We start from the raw sequence: 17,938 nt of genomic DNA on the forward strand, positions 1-17,938 counted from the left end.
AAGCAATCCTCCAAAGCCCCACTCTAGAGTATGGATAAACATTTTCATGTATGCCCTCCAATATCCAACTGATACAGGCATCTCTGATCAGTACTTGTCAATCGCGCAGCTCTACGCTGAGTAACATAAGCCCACGTCCTTGAAGTCCCTCCACTACCACAGAATCTGGGCCATTCTGAGGTCCTCAGCTTAACCAGATAGCTGGGTTTTTACTTAACTCATTTGTACTGACACTACAAGGTTTTTTCCATGTTCAAGTTGACAGTCAAGACCTAAGAGACATGAATGCTAACATGGAAAACAGGAAACACGATAGAAGCAGCATCAGTCACTCTGGGGGGCCCAGCCTGTCCAAGCACCAAATACATAACTGCTTTTGCCCTCTAACCTGCACGGCCAGGTCTGACTGCAGTGGAGAAGAGTCAGGGTCTGGGTGGATCACCTGGACACAGGAATCTCAGCTCTGGTTCTTGTCAGTATTTTATGCCAGCCAGTCATGTGTTCAATGCCTCTATGCCAACTCAGGTGGTACAGTGGTAAAGAATCCGCATGCCAATACAGGAGACCTGAGTTCAATTCCTGAGTCAGGAAGATCCCCTGGAGAAGGAAATGGCAACCCACTTCAGTATTCTTGCCTGGGAAATCCCATGGACAGAGGGCCCTGGTGGGCTATAGTCCATGGGGCCCCAAAGAGTCAGACATGACTTAACAACTGAGTGCATGCCAGCTCACAGCTCCCCTGATCTGGATGCAGTCCCCCACAGCAGACAAGAGAAGAAAAGCACTCAACCTAACCCTAAACCTCCCAAGGAAATAGTCCAGTTAGACAATAGGAACATGGACTTCAAGGTCACTCTCTCTTAGACAGGCCTGGACCAGCCCAAGCTTGAAGTTAACCCTTTACTCACTATACTGGTCTGTTCATTCTGCCCTGAGAAAATATCACAGACTGTGGCTTAAACAGCAGAAATCCATTTCTCACAATTCTAGAAGCTGGAAGTCCAAGATCAAGGTGCAGGCAGGGGTGGTTTCTCCTGAGGCCGCTCTCCTTGGCTAGTTCACCGGTATCTTCTCACATGCCCGTTTTCTATGTGCCTGCATCCTGGAACCTCTTCCTCTCCTGACAAGGGACACCCCCCAGATTAGATTAGGGACCACCCTTGTGTCCTCATTTACTCTTAGTTACCTCTTTAAAGGTCAGACCTCCAAATGTAGTCACAGTGGGCATTGGGGCTTCAACATAGGAATTTTGGGGTGACAAAATGCTCATGGGGTCACAAAGAGACACGACTGAGCGGCTGAACTGAAAACACTCATGATACCTCTCATTATCAGATTTGTGTACTGATCTTGCTGCTGCTGCTGCTAAGTCGCTTCAGTAGTGTCCGACTCTGTGCGACCCCATAGACAGCAGCCCACCAGGCTCCCCCGTCCCTGGGATTCTCCAGGCAAGAACACTGGAGTGGGTTGCCATTTCCTTCTCCAATGCATGAAAGTGAAAAATGAAAGTGAAATCACTCAGTCATGTCTGGCTCGAAGTGACCCCATGGACTGCAGCCCACCAGGCTCCTCCGTCCATGGGATTGTCCAGGCAAGAGTACTGGAGTGGGGTGCCATTGCCTTCTCCAGTACTGATTTTAGCCATATTTAATTTCCAACTCTGTGCTTCTATAGAGTTTTGTCTATACTGAATAATAGGAGTAATAATAAACATCTACCATTAACTGAGCATTAGTACAGAGCAGGGTGTTCTTATTACTGTTATTAATATGACCCTGGCTTCCCAGGTGCTGCTAGTGGTAAAGAATCTTCCTGCCAATGCAGGAGACATGAGACATGTATTTGATCTCTGGATTAGGAAGATCCTCTGGAGGAGGGCATGGCAACCTGCTCCAGTATTTGTGCCTGGAGAATGCCATGAACAGAGGAGCCTGGCGGGCTACCGTCCAGGGGGTCACACAGTCAGATATGACTGAAGCGACTTAGCATGCAGCACGCATGGAAGCTGTGTGTGTGTGTCAGTTTCACACATGAGGAGACTGAGGCTCAAAGAGGAGCTGGGAAGATGGAGCAGGAGCCGCAGAGCCGACACCCAGATGCAGATCTTTGTGAGCACACGTCATGCCCGCCTCACTTGTTTGCTGCCCCTCCTCCGTCACGTTGTACCTCACGCCACAATATGGCTGTGATTACATTTGTATTAGCCTGTGGGCAGCAAGTGTGTCTCCTCTGTCTTTTTATTTTTATCTATTTTTTAATGTCCTTTTTTGGCCTTGCTGGGTCTTCATGCTGCACGTGAGCCTTCTCTAGTTGCAGTGAGTGCGGGCCACTCTTCATTGTGGTTAACGGGCTTCTTATAGAGGTGGCTTCTCTCATTGTGGAGCACGGTCTCTAGAGCGTGGGTTTGGGAGTTGTAGCACACGGGCTAAGTTGCCTCACTGCTCTGGGATCTTCCCCGACCAGGGATTGAACCTGTGTCCCCTGCATTGACAGGGAGATTCTCAGCCACTGGACCAGCAGGGAATTCCTCCTCCCAGCACCTTAACACGTGACCTGGTGGCTTTGCTCCTCTTGGCAGTTCCTGTCTCACCTCCCTGCCCTCACCACCCTCCCCCTGCCTGCAGGGAAGTGCCCCCTTACCTCTGTCTTCCCAGGGGGATGCCCTTGGATAGTCGTTCTGTCCATTTCTCAGTGGGATGTGCCTTAAGGGCTCTTTTTAAACAGGAATCTCCCTGGGACTTCCTTGGTGGTCCAGGTTAGACTCCACCCTTCCATCCCTCCTGTCCCTGGTCTGGGAACAAAGATCCCATGTGGCATGGCCAAAAACCAAAACCAAATAAATAAAATAGGGGTCTCCCCCACCCCACTCCAGATCCCACTTAACCCAGACTGACTTCAAACACAGGATAACTTATTGAGCTTATTGCTAAATTTCCTTCTCCCTCGGCAAGAATGTAAGCTCTGCAAGGGCAAACACTTGCGTGTTTTGTGTCACAATACCTTCTAAACATCTAGACGAGGCTCTGGATCCATAAAATTAATACTTATTGAACAGATAAATTAGATTCTGCGTGTGTAGAGCTTCAGTGAAATTTCTCTCTATGGCGAGTGACTGACCTGTCTCTCTGGGCATAGGTGCTCTGGAACCCAACTTAGCTCCTTAGAAAACTATTAAGCTCCTAGTTTGAGGACAGTGTTTTTTAGAATTCCTCCTGATCATTAGTTTCACCCTTTATGTTTAATTTAATACCTGATTATTTTGCCCCAATCTTCTGTACCTTTGATGACTGTATTATTCATTATGGGTAGTTACAGAATTTTCATAATTAATCTTTAATTGCAATACTTGAATAGCATTTCACATGAAAAATGATTTACAAATTAAACCCACGTCTCCCCTTGGGTAATTATCAGAGGTCTGACTAATGTGTGTGAGGCCCTCACGTGGCAGGGGGCTCTCTTCAATGACAATGTGTTGATTTTCTAATTAACGAAGGTTAAGTAGCATTTTTGCTTGCAGACCTACAATTTAAACTTATGACATTTGTCACCAAGACAGATTTCTATAGAGCACACAACTTGAACTCAAATAATTATCACTGGTTCTAGTGCATTAGCATCCTTTGCATAATATTTAATGACCATTTTCAGGACAAAAGATTTTTCTTCATATTGACTAGGTCAGTAAAAGTACTTTCCAGCTCACTGACCCATTTCATAAGTCAGGGACCATCTAAAAAAAGAATGTTAATTATTTGGTTTTCGTTTATAGAGAGGGAAATGGCATTCCACTTGCCTTCTTTATAAATTAAGAAAGTAGTATAAAACTTTATTTAATAAATGCAACAAATACAAATTAGACTATAGCCATATGTTATGGTCAATTAAAGAAAGGGGGGAAGGTCAGGTAGCAGTGCAAAGAGGGAAAAGGAAGCAAAAAGAAATTTAGGAGAAATTGAGAGTAATTTGCTGAAATGTAGAGAGGGAGACACACAAGTCTACAGGGAGAGATTGTACATCATGGACCAGAGTAATTCAGAGTGGAAGGACCAGAGACATCCAATGCAGCCTCCTTTATGGAGAGGAAAGACTGACGCTGAGAGAGGGATGCCGCGATTTGATTGAAGCCACAGAGCTAACCCAAGACGGTCAATGGTCAACGGGGAGAGAGACATACAAACACAAAGGCAGGAAGAGAGACTGGCGGGTGTAAGAACTCAGAAAGATCAGGTCCAGAATGAATCAAAGAGGCTAAATCCTCTTACTGAATAAAGTTTGTTTATGTACATAATGAAGCATATACACATATATCTAAATATTTATTTTGATACAATTAAACTATGACTTAACCTATATGTACTTTCTCTGCCAACTGAACCTTTCTAAATCTCCATTTTTATCAGATTGTCATTTAGAGGCTTTTAACAAATGTCTTTAAACTCTCAACCATTGTTGACACCCTTAAATATGAATTATTTCAAAATTAATATACATCCCAGATAGATTAAAGAATGAAATATTAAAAGAAGTAAAATTATAAAAGTTCTAGAAGAAAATATAGTTGAAAAATTATGTTATTTTGGATTAGAAAAAGTAATTATAAACCTAGTATCTATCAAAGGCAAAAATCATAAAAATAAGATAGATAGATGTGACTACATAAACATCAAAATCTTTCATAGGGAAAAAGAAACATGTACAAGTTAACAGATGCAAACTGAAAGGATGTAGCTGCCAAATTTATAACAAAAAAATTAAAGCCCCAAATATTGTTATCAATCAATAAGAAATGTATCTTCACCTGTTCTGTAGTGTTAGTCACTCAGTCATGTCTGATTCTTTGTGACCCCATGGACTGTAGCCCACCAGGCTCCTCTGTCCATAGGATTCTCTAGGCAAGAATATTGGAGTGGGTTGCTATTCCCTTCTCCACTTCCCCCCAAAAAACAATGATCATGAAGAAACCAAAAAACAGAAATGAGAAAAAAAAAATTATTCAACTCACAGTATGGAAGCAATGCAAATTAAAAGAATGAACTCTTTCCCTGCCCTCCAGCCTATAAATTCAAAAAGATTCTGCCTAGTATTAGAATTGTTGTGGAGAAGACAGGAGTCTGATACCCTACTGGTAAAATATAATACAAATTGATAAAGTCTTCTAAGAGGGAAATACATTGTAAATGACTTTAAAATGTATATTCCCTGTACCCAGCAATTACACTTCTGAGAATTCTAAGGAAAAACCGGACAGCATGTAAAGGTTTTTACAAGGCTGTTTATTACAGTATCATATACGGTGGAAATTGGAATAAGCTGCTTAAAGCCCAAAGTTAGGGGAATGACAAAATAACTTATAGTGTTTTGCAGGATGGGCTGTTGTGCAGATGTTAAACAAGATGTTCTATTTGAATATTTATTGCTGGGGAAGTGTTTTATGATATGTTAAATGAAAAAAGCAAATTTCAAAGCAATGCGCATACCGCTTTTTCCTTTGTTTTATTTTTTTCACATAGGTATGTTCATAGATAAACGTGGGAAAAGCTATTTGCTAAGAATGAAAGTAATTCTATCTGAGTAGCATTACAGATTCTCTTTTTCATTTTGCTTATCAGTGACTTTATGGTTTCCACAATGAAAAACTATTATATTTGTAACCAGGGGAAAGGAGAGGCAGACATCTAAAAACACCAATTTAAAAATTTCAGCGTATTTTGGCAGGATATAATTGTCTTAATTGAGTAGTGATGAAAAATTAAATGATGAGACATTTATTGAACAAAAGGCCCTTTGGAAAAACCCTTATTGCAAGAAAAAAAGCCATAGCTGATACAATGATAGATGCCAAATGGAAATTTTAGCACACAAATGGTGACTCATGGATTGAAATTCTTCCAAATCATAGCAAAGGCCCAAATTCTCCACAACCCAGAGGTGTGCAGAGGTGTGGATGAGCAGATTGCAAAATGGGAAATCCTTCAAAGTGGTTGTTTTTAGTAACTTCTTTTGCCATCTACTCTCCCACAGCTTTGATCAAAACGGGCATTGGACTCCCTTCAATTAATCCTCTTCTATTTAAATATTTTATTAAAAGGAATAATCCCTGGAGAATCATCACTCAAATTTCAATACTACCCAGTGAGAGAACTGCCAGGCTTGGGTTTACAAAGATAGTAGCACAAGTCACTTGCTGTTTCACGGCTAAGGATACACAGGCATAAACAAAGGCTGATCCATCTCTGCAACTAAAGCCTCTGATCCACCAGCCCTGTCTGATGAGTCATGTAATCGCACACTTTTTCTCAAGATATTGGAATAAGTGACCAGAATCCATCTCCAGTGTGCAACCTTACCCAAAGTCTGCCAATCCTATTGACCATGCCATCTTTAAAGACATCCAAATCTACACCTCAGAAACATGTATGTCTGTGGCCCCTAGACCCTGAAGTTCTTCTGTATTAGACGATCATCACGGAACAGAGTCTAAGACCACAAGCTCAAGAATAAGACAGAGCTGACAGTGCCCTGGGACTGCAGTTATGAGTCCTTAAGCACAGGACTTCATGTCTCTAAATCTCAGTTTTGTTATCCAAATAATTAGGGCAAGGTAACAGTGTATGGATGTGAGAGTTGGACTATAAAGAAACCTGAGTGCCAAAGAATTAATGCTTTTGAACTGTGGTGTTGGAGTCCCTTGGACTGCAAGGAGATCCAACCAGTCCATCCTAAAGGAGATCAGCCCTAGGTGTTCATTGGAAGGACTGAGGCTGAAGCTGAAACTCCAATACTTTGGCCACATGATGGGAAGAGCTGACTCATTTGAAAAAGACCCTGATGCTGGGAAAGATTGAGGGCAGGAGGAGAAGGGGATGACAGAGGATGAGATGGTTGGATGACATCACCAACTCGATGGACATGGGTTTGGGTGGACTCTGGGAGTTGGTGATGGACAGGGAGACCTGGCATGCTGTGGTTCATGGAGTCGCAAAGAGTCGGACACAACTGAGCGACTTCACTTTACTTTACTGTATCTATCGTTGTATTTAATTTCCAGAAGAGCTGTTAGTCTAAAACCCAGGCACATTTATAAATTTGAGTTCCTCTTTTTTTGTACCAGCTGCTTAAAAAATCATAGCAAAGGTTATTATAGACACAATCCACTTGTGATATATTAACAATTCTCCAATGAATTCTGCTATGAAATTTGTTAAGAATATTTTAATATTTTCATGCTCATAAACCTCTAACTCCATAACTTACTCAGAAAATCACAGTGAACTTGCTTTTTGTGTTATGTGACTTGAAATAGCATTTAAACAAAGGCAATAAAATCTAAACTGACCTGGTAATAAATGTGGTGTAGCTGACTTCTGTGTGAAATCATCAATTCCAATTTCCAACAACTCCAGACAAGAAGCTCTGGGAATCCTTAACATGAATTTCAAAGCAAAGCTTTTCTTGAGACAAGAAGAACCAGGACTTACAATCACATTCCAAATGGATTTACTTCTTCTGACTAATTGACTTGTTAACTATGCTAATATATTCATGTCCCTCTGCCTTTTGATATCTCTTCAGTAGATAATGCTGTGGAATGTAACACTGTGAGATTAAAAACCAAAGAACTTAGAGATTCCTATAAACTTCTCTCCTAAGGAAACCAGATTAGACTTCCAAAACAGCTTATAAAATTTGTGTGTGTCTCCAAGCATTTTAGTTCTGTAGCAAATTTATTGCTTCTCCCAAGACAGCCTCTTTTTACTGTTATAGCCTAAGGGGGAAAGTTGCAAGCTCTTGTATTAGACAGGACCAACTTGACCATAAGAGTGGCTGCAGCACTTGGCAGTCTCATCTCCTGCCACAGTGGTCCAAGGCATGAGGAGTGAAATAGAAGCCGTGGCAGAGGGGATTCTGTCTGAGCTCCATGCCTTCTGTCTTCCCAGGTGGTGCTGGAGGCCAGCAAGGCTTCCTGGGCTGCATCCGCTCCCTAAGGATGAATGGGGTGACACTGGACTTGGAAGAGAGAGCCAAGGTCACGTCTGGTTTCAAATCCGGGTGCTCAGGCCACTGCACCAGCTACGGGGCCAACTGTGAGAATGGAGGCAAGTGCATAGAGAAGTACCACGGCTATTCCTGCGATTGCTCCAACACAGCCTATGACGGAACATTTTGCAACAAAGGTAGGTCGGAACCAGTTTCCAGAGCCATGTTTAGATATCTTTGAAGCCCAGATCATCGGTTGAATTGCTCCTCAGCTGGCATAAGGGTTCTTCACTCCAAGGGTAAATTGTTTTGGAATTCTTCTCCCATCATAAGTAGGAAGTCCCCTAAAACAATCCCTCATCTTTGTTGTTCTTTAAGAAGAGAAGAGCTTTAAGTGTGGTGCAGAGTTTCCCCCTAAATTCAAGCAAACTTTGTAGTGACTGCAGCATTACAGAGCAAATAGCCATGTCATGCCTTAAGGATGAGGAATAAAGTAAGTACCATTGAAAGGGGTCAGTGATGGGCCTGATCCTCTCGCTCGCTTGGACCCATACATCATGAATGACTCAATCTGTGCTGCCCAATGGTCTTCATGTCCACTCCTCCCCCAGCTGCTAAGAGAATGAATTCAAGTTGCACTCACAAGAAAGCCCCTCTGTTCAATTCTTGTCACTATCATTTTTTATCACTCTTCTATAGGACACCTCAGTGGCGGTTTCTCAGCCCCAACAAAAGTGCAGGAATACTGAGATACTACATCTAATAATGCAGTAACATCTAACAATGTTACTGCCTTATTTCAGTCTTGAATGAGTAACCCCTAATAAACTCTGCAAAGCCAGTCAGCTGACTCCAAGAACCTGGTGTATATGGCTGCTGTCATTCAGCATGCACCTGGTGATCCTGTGTAACCAGAAGAAATTCACTCAACTGACCTCTGGCTTCTTTCCCACTTGTAAGCAAGAGAGCTGGGAAAGGCAGAGCTGACCCTCTTGTCAAGCTACAATTGAAATGCATGTAACTCACTCTTATCTTTCTAAATGAATGTATAGTGTTTGGGTAAAGTTTTCTGTAAATGGTTGGTGCATCTCTTTATAAGAAGCTTTTCCTAAGTAGCCTATTCACACTCTCATGAATACATGGAGGGTTGTTTGTGTTGGCATTATTCACACGAGATGCCACACAGAAGGAGGAATTGTTCCCCAACATTCTCTGTACAGCCAGGCCACTCTCTGACAGTGCTGTCATGTAAGCATATAAATTAGGTCAGACGGGGCTTGAAGGATTAGCGTGAGACAACAACAAAGATGGAAAGGAACACCATTGCTGAATAATCCACAGCATATTAGCCCTGCTGTTACAGAGCATTCTCCCACTTGCAACAACATGGTTCCATGATTTTCTGGTGTCACACAATGGGAAGGGTTTGCAGAACACATTAATTTTGCACTTGTAGAAATGACAGTCTTGCAATTACCATTCATTGTGCTTGATGCTAATTTAATGTAGTCATTCCCTTGCCAAAGTGGTGTCTGAATGCAATCAAGTGAGCGCTAACGTCTGAGAGATTCCACTGCATAAGTGCCAATTTAAAGAAAATCATGAGCCCCTTATTTTTGGAGAGTTAGGTTAAGTACAGTAGCTCACACACAACCTCTGGGGGTTAATAGGCAATATTCACAAGCAGAAAGACGAGAGTATATACTCTTCTGCCTTGCCAGTGCTTGAGATGGAGTCAAAGAAAGCCTGTGAGTTCCCAATGACGTTATTTCAAAGGGTTTACATAGAAGATCCCTAAATATTCTCTTAATACCTGTTTAGCAGGGTGAGTTTACATTTGACTCAGTTAATGGCTTTACCAAAAAAGATTAAAAACAGCACACTGTATTTGGAAAGTATTTGTGGGCATCCTTCTGGGTCAAGACAAGTATTCTCTTGACCTGGGGAGGATGAAGGTGGTGCTGGTTGAGAGGAATCAGAAAAGCTTCACCTGCACTAAGGCAGGCTCATTCCCAGATGGGGTCTTCCAGCCGAGGCCTGCGACCAGGTGGTGCCTCTGGTCTGGGTCTCACCTCCCAGAGCATCAGCTCCTGTGACCACACCCTCCAGGGGTCTACAGACACATGACTCAGCCTCCAGAGAGAGCAACCACAGTCATTCTGCCTAAGAGTGAGCTTGTGAAAGTCCTTTGCAGGCAGGCTTCCTCGGGCTTTCCTGATAGCTCAGTTGGTAAAGAATCTGCCTGCAATGCAGGAGACCCCAGTTCGATTCCTGGGTTGGGAAGATACCCTGGAGAAGGGAAAGGCTACCCACTCCAGTTTTCTGGCCTAGAGAATTCCATGGGCTAGTCCACGGGGTCACAAAGACTGAGCAACTTTCACTTCACTTCACTTCCTCCGCTAGAGTAGCTCTGTACTTGAGTATGTGGATAGAAGTCCACAGCATTTTGTTGAGTTAATGAAATGGGTCTCAACACATCACAAACAACATGAGTAAATGCCTATGCAAAATCTCACACACACACACACACACAAGGAAAGCAACTGTAAGGAAACATATCAAAATATTGTGTTAGTCGCTCAGTCGTGTCCAACTCTTACCAATTCCATGGACTATAACTCACCAGGCTCCTCTCTCTGTGGGATTCTTCAGGCAAGAATAGTGGAGCAGGTTACCATTTCCTTCTCCAGGGGATCTTACCAGGAATCAAGCCTGGGTCTCCTGCATTGCAGAAAGATTCTTTACCATCTGAGTTACCAGGAAAGCCCATCAAAATATTAACTGTCATTATTCTGGGGAGAGGGTGAAAACACAAATATTTATTTTCTCTTATGTTTTTGCTGTATTTTCTAATGTTTATACAATGATAAATTACCCCTGTTTTTCCTCACTTTTGCCTCTTTTGGGGAAGAACTAAGTTTTAAGAAGCAGAGCCCTTACCCCATGCATTCAAGGCTCAACTACCTATGGTTAGAAAATATCTAATTATTAACCAAAAATCATGATACCATGTAATCACAATATCTGGAATGGAGGAGCATCTCAGGTGAAAACTGCACATAATTAAATTACCTTTGAAAAATCCTTCTCCCCACACATTTAACAGAGCCTGTTTTTTCACAAACCTTCAAAGCAATCATCTTTCAGATGGGCCTTGAAGGAAGGTGTGCCTTGTTGGTGCCAAGTTGTATGAAAATAAAAAACACTGATATCACACTCAGCCAGGTGAGGGGGTCATACAGGGTCTCTAGCAGGTCCCTCCTGATGATGCTCTTTGCTTTGCAGGTAATGCATTGACAGTCACTGTCCCACCAGCGCAGTTTCTCTCTTCTCTGAACTCTTATCAAAAACTTCTCCTAGAACCTTTTTTTTTTCCAAATGAAGCTTTAAAGACTTGATCATCACTAAGGTGTCAGCTCTCCCAGGAAAAGTCATTAAATAGAAAAGCTGACTGCGGAGAAGTTTGAGTTTTGGAGAGAGCATGAGTGGAAAGTGAAAGTCTCTCAGTCGTGTCCGACTCTTTGTGACCCCATGGACTATACAGTCCATGGAATTCTCCAGGCCAGAATACTGGAGTGGATAGCCTTTCCCTTCTCCAGGGGATCTTCCCAACCTGGGAATTGAACCCAGGTCTCCTGCATTGCAGGTGGATTCTTTACCAGCTGAGCCACAAGGGAAACCCAGAGAGCATGAGGGCCTCCCAGAAACTCTGTAACTACACCTCAGAGCCAGTCATCTCGTCTCTACAGATAACTGTGCAATGTCCCCTCTTCTTAGAATGCCCAGCCAATAGCCACCACTTCACTCAGCGCAGACAGCGCCATCCCATGGACGGTTCCTTGGTAGCCCATTGGCTGAGACGGTAGATGCCTCTGGGAGCAGGGCAAACTCAGCTTACATGGAAGGCTTGGCTGTGGGTCTGTCATACCCAGCATTAGTAGGGACCCCCACTGGGGACCCCTGGACATGCCTGGTTGACTTCTCTAAACAGACCTATTCCTTCTTGGACAGTCAGACCTCAAAACACATTTATGACTATCAACCTCATTTTTATTTCTAACCAGAAATTAACAACATGATTAGAAGCAAACTCACTCTTTGTCCTCTCTCTGTTTTCAAGCAAGAGGGAAAGTAACAGACCTATTGCAGCCATAGCAATTTCTGTGTTAAGTGTTTGTAGCTGAATACAATCACGGATTGAACACCGTCCCCCTCTGCCAAGCACGTGTCCACCCGGAACCTCAGAATGTGACCTTGTTTGGAAATAGGCTCTTTACAGATGTAATTAATGTGAGGTCATCCTGGACTAGGGTGGGCCAGGAACACATGGGGCCCCCATAAGCTTAAGAAAGCAAGGGAAGACCCTCCCCTGGAAACTTCAGAAGATGTGTGGCCCTGATAACACGTTGCTTTTTACTTCAAGCCACTATAACTGCGAGAGGATAAATTTCTGTTGTTTCAGGCCACCCAGGGTGTGAGCCATTGTTAGGTCAGTCATAGGACATCAACAGAAGTGCATATAAAAACCTTCAGTGCTTCTTAATTCCTGTATTTAACCATGGTAACAGCTGACATTTATTGAGAACTTGCTATGTGCCAGGCAGTGTGCCAAGGTCTTTAATTATGTTAACATCACCTAATACTCATGACAGCCCCATGCTGGTACTATAATGATCTTCCCCATTTTACAGAGAAGGAAATTTAGGCACAAGAGGGTATTAGTCACTTGCCTGAGGTTCACGTACCAGTAAGTAGCAGGACTGCGATTTACATGCAGGCAGTTTGACTCAAAGCCTCTGCTCTTCACCATGACTGTGTGTTACTGCTTCTCACCAGGGCACGGTCCTTCATGTTGTTTAGTTGCTCAGTCTTGTCTGACTCTGCGACCCCATGGACTGTAGCCACCAGACTTCTCTGTCCATGACATACTCCAGGCAAGAATACTGGAGAGGGTTGCCATTTCCTTCTCCAGGGGGTCTTCCAGCCCAGGGATGGAACCCCTGAATGCAGGTGGATTCTTTACCACTGAGCCACCTGGGAGGCCTGATCCTTCATGTAGCTTCATGCAAAACTGAAAAGAGAACCCCTGGTGTTAAAGCTTTTCAGTTATGGTGATTCGGTTAAAAAAAAAAAAAAAAAAAAACAGCACATTCTTGGATGCAAATTTTATCATAAGAAGAAACAGAATACAAGATCTGAACACAACCTCTTTCTCTCTCTCTCCCTCTTTCCCTCCCCCACCCCCCACCCTACACCCATACATTTAGATGTATGCTGTAATCACTTATTGATTTATTTCTTTAACAAACAATCAATGAACACCTAATAGGCCTAGGAGCTTTGAACATACGATTGAATCTGACTATACTGAAATTTTCAAAATATTTTGGTGGTTTCCATCTACAGAACCAGGACAATCTAGTGTACACAAAAGCAGGAGATGTGAATTAGCCATCATCCAGGCTGCCGGAAAGAGTTCTTCATTAGGATCCCTTCACTGGGCCAAGTTTAGCAAGAACTTATCATCAAGAGGCACAAAAATATCTCCTAATTCACTTCTCTGCACTTTTTTTCCTGTAAAAATATTCATGTTCTTCTGCCAAACCAGGACAGCAGCTGAAGCTTCATTGTTGTTGTTCAGTCACTAAGTCGTGTCCAACTCTTTGCAACCCCATGGACTGCAGCACACCAGGCTTCCTTGTCCTCCACTATCTCCTGGAGTTTGCTGAAGTTTATGTCCATTGAGTTGGTGATGCTATCTAACCATCTCGTCCTCTGCCGCCCTCTTCTCCTTTTGCCCTCAATCTTTCCCAATCAGGGTCTTTTCCAATGCATGCATATCTTTAAATACTTTGAAAACAGTGTCTGAGTTTAGGGAGTTGTCTTTTCTTCTCAAACATCCATTTGTTTGTCACTCAGATAAAGTCCAAACTTAGAAGGACAAGGTATCAGGACTGCAGTGACCACGAGTGAAGGAGGAGGGTCAGCAAATGCAGTGTTGCCATCATTTATGGTCACACGGACACACCCCACCCTCCCTATGGTCCAGCTCAGTCTCCTGCTCTCCCTGTGAGTGTCATGACATTGACTAATTGATACAGAAGAAACTGTTTATGGCTAACTCAAGTCCCCACATAGAAAATGGATGATGGAATTAGACATGAGTTTGACTCTAGCGTCCTCACTTGCAGGATCCATGACCTTGAGCAAATGTTTAACTCCACTTGGCCTCATCTTCAGAAATATGGAACATCTATTCTTAATTCCATCGTGAGGATCACATGGGATCATGTGAACAAATGTCTAAACTGAAGACCTGGCACACATCAGACAACAGATGTCCCTTCCCATTCTCTGCACTTTCTTTTTTGGTTTGTCTTTTTGCTTTTTTGTTTTTTGTTTGTTTGTTTTGTTTTGTTTTTTTGTTATGAAAACCAGAAAGTTAATATTTATAAAGCACATAAAGAAGTAGTTGGCACATAACAAGTGGTATATATGTCTCAAGTAAATAGCTAACCTTTGGGAAGTTCCCCTCAAATATTTTTCCCCCCATTTATTTTTCTTAGTTGGAGGCTAATTACTTTACAATATTGTAGTGGTTTTTGTCATACATTGACATGACTCAGCCATGGATTTACATGTATTCCCCGTCCCGATCCCCCCTCCCACCTCCCTTTCCACCCAATTCCTCTGGGTCTTCCCAGTGCACCAGGCCCAAGCACTTGTCTCATGCACACACCTTTCATCTGTCCCTAAAAGCTTTAAATATCAGATGCCTAACTGGCATCATTTCAGTTAGTTCTGAGTCCTGGATTCAGTTCAGTTCAGTTCAGTCACTCAGTCGTGCCCGACTCTTTGCAACCCCATGGACTGTAGCACGCCAGGCCTCCCTGTCCATCACCAACACCTGGAGTTTACCCAAACTCATGTCCATTGAGTCAGTGATGTCATCCAACCATCTCATCCTCTGTATGTATCATCCACTACTGGAGAAGCGATGGCAGTATCATAAAGTGTGCTCTCTTCTAAATTGTGGTCACAGTCTTATTTTTCTAAAGCTGAAAGTATCACCTCTGAACCCTAAACCCTGATGGACTGAGGAATATGCAGAGATGGGAATGGACACCCCAGTCTCTGCATCCCAGAGGTCATGCCCACGAGTGCAGTTCCTCACATAAGGTGTCCATACCCATTAAGAGCCAACTTAGGTCACCTTATCGATGGCTGGGTCCCTTCCTAAATCAAAACCCATCAGGAGACAAGAAAGCACTGAAAGCGTTCAGGACTCCATTTTGCTGAGAGGACTCAAGTCCAAGTTCAAGGAAATTAAATTTTACCCACCAGTCCAAGTCCAAGACTCAAGTCCAAGTTCAACCTCTAAGGGACGAGGATTGTCCCTCTCGCCTCCTAAAGGAGTGTTTCATGGTAAGCGGGAGGAGGTGGCTTTGCCCAATGCACTTTGAATATTTCCAAACTCTGCTTCTCGGTGGCTCCAGGCACTGCTCGGGGGGCAGAGGAAGTCCATGGGCTGCCCTTGTAGAGTGGGTTTGAAGCCTTTTAGGGAAGGTTCATTTCAAAACATTATAAAACAATTAGGGGAGAGAGAAAAGAGAAATGCATCTTAGGATCGCACCCTTATATGAAACTAGTTAATGGCAACAATCCCTGGAGGAGGAAATGGAAACCCACTCCAGTATTCTTAGCTGGAGAATCCCATGGACAGAGGAGCCTGGCAGGCTACCGTCCATAAGGTCTCAAAGAGTCAGACAAGACTAAGTACTCACACACCAATGGGAACACTGGCCATTTTTTCTCAGATTGACCGACCCACTTTTGATCCCAACTTGGAGAAGAGTTTGACACCAGCAGGAAGAGATGTCTTTCAAATGGGCTTCTTTTTCATTTCCAGTTGGAACAGGAGATTTTATAAATTTGGACTCATGCCTACCAGAACAAGAATTCTTTTTCCTCTACCTCTTCCCCTTAGAATGTTATTCAAGAAGGGAAAACTCTCCTCTATTAATATGTTTTTTAAATCTTCAGACCTTAAAAATATCATAAAAACATACAATCATCTGATTTTAAAAAGAAAGAAAATTAAGAAAATTCTTGTGGACAAAAGTCTGTAAATACTTAAGGATAAAAGGAAATGCTTTTGACTTGATTCTAAAAGGTCAGAGCTGCAGAGATGGCCTTCCAGTTTAGATGACTTCATTATCGAATTTTGTGGTGGTAAATAGCATTCTCCCTGACCTGGGCTTTTCTTGAGGGTCCCAGATGCAAAGGAAAACCTGACCTATTAACTTTTCTGGAGAAAGGGTTTTAAAAATTGAGTGGTAAAAACAAGCCCTTTGTAAAACACCAAATGTAATAAAGGACAGAGTTTTGGACTTTGCCTCAAGTAAATGATAAATAACTTTTAAGTTTGTGCCCATTTCTATTACCCACCAAGTTTTGGACCTTTTTGGATAAATAGTTTTTATTTTCCTGTGTGTGTTGTTGAATGTTTTTATTCCTCATTCTTCAGCAATAATGAGAATTCAGTAATATGAAGTTTATAAAAATAATACTCTATCATTTCCTACAAATTAGCCATGATTTCAGCTGAAAGTCTACCCATTTCTTTTCTTTCATGAACCTAAAACTTATCAGTGTCATAAATTTTCTGTAGGGTTTTGCTTTTAGATTACTCACATTTTTTGCTCCCCTTACAAGCATGTCCATACCAACATTCTGATTGACCTTAAGTATTTCGTTACATCTGCAGGACATAAAGACCGGCCTCTGGTGTGCAATGTCTCCTCTTTGCAACCTTCTTTCATGGTCATCATTGCCAGCAGGCAGCTCTGGGCTTAGTAGGGCTCATCCGAGGCATCCCTTGACTAGAGGAAATTCACTTTCTTAAATGATCAGACCTGAGGGGTCTTGAGCTGTGTTTAATCTGCCCATCTTATAGATCACCCTGGCTCTGAACTCATTCACATACTTTTACCTCCATCAATTGCAACTGACTGTAATAGTAGATGGTTAAGATAAATGGGTATTTTGCTTGTTTTGCCCCAGTTAGGACCAAACCCTAAGGAAACAAAAATGACTAGAGTCAACTACTCTCTCTGAGCATCCCTAGGTTTGGCATCTTAAATATATGATCTCCATGTTCTCATGAGGTCTGGGCATATGATATAGATATTGTGTAGTGTTTAACCCAACCTGACAATAATCCTTTAGGTAGGCTTCTAAGTGATGAGTTCATGAAATAGAAGGTGGCTTCTAAACTATTCAAGTTCTGTAAGGTAAAGATTCTCAGCAAAAATGAATCATTGGCAGTAAAAATTTAACATATCTATGTTCTGGATGAATGAAGTAAGATCAAGTGGTTTGATCATTGCTGCTGCTGCTGCTGCTGAATCACTTCAGTCGTGTCCGACTCTGTACGACCCATAGACGGCAGGCAGCCCACCAGGCTCCCCTGCCCCTGGGATTCTCCAGGCAAGAACACTGGAGTGGGTTGCCATTTCCTTCTCCAGTGCATGAAAGTGAAAAGTGAAAGTGAAGTCGCTCAGTTGTGTCCAACTCTTACCGACCCCATGGACTGTAGCCTACCAGGCTCCTCCATCCATGGGATTCTCCAGGCAAGAATACTGGAGTGGGGTGCCATTGCCTTCTCCAGTTTGATCATTGCTAACAACTTAATTTCCTTATATGCACCAGGCACAAGTATAGTGAAATACAGACATTTACTGAAAGCCTACTACGTGGGAAGCAGTGGATTGACAGTGAGGAGACAGAGATAAATGAGATGAGGCCTTGAATGAAGTGGAAGCTGTCGACCCAACTGCAGTACAATGGGAAAGCAAGACAGAAGTGCAGAGTGATACCTGGACATGGAACCAGCCCATTGTGTTAATGGCAGAGCTGCTGTTCATGTCCCTTCCAAGGATAGCAGGGCAGACCATGC

At 42.8% G+C, this 17,938-nt stretch overlaps 1 protein-coding gene across 1 annotated transcript in view; it reads left to right on the forward strand.

Moving 5' to 3' along the window:
- The window catches only part of CNTNAP2 (contactin associated protein 2), a 2,213,955-nt gene that overhangs the window by 1,981,233 nt on the left and 214,784 nt on the right, over window positions 1-17,938 (forward strand). Inside the window, exon 19 of the mRNA XM_061165994.1 lies at window positions 7,941-8,177. Within this exon, the coding sequence (XP_061021977.1) occupies window positions 7,941-8,177 (237 nt within the window). The remainder of the gene's footprint in view (window positions 1-7,940; window positions 8,178-17,938) is intronic.

Source organism: Dama dama, chromosome 18 (assembly GCF_033118175.1).
Source record: "Dama dama isolate Ldn47 chromosome 18, ASM3311817v1, whole genome shotgun sequence".
NCBI classification, from domain to species: Eukaryota; Metazoa; Chordata; class Mammalia; order Artiodactyla; family Cervidae; genus Dama; species Dama dama.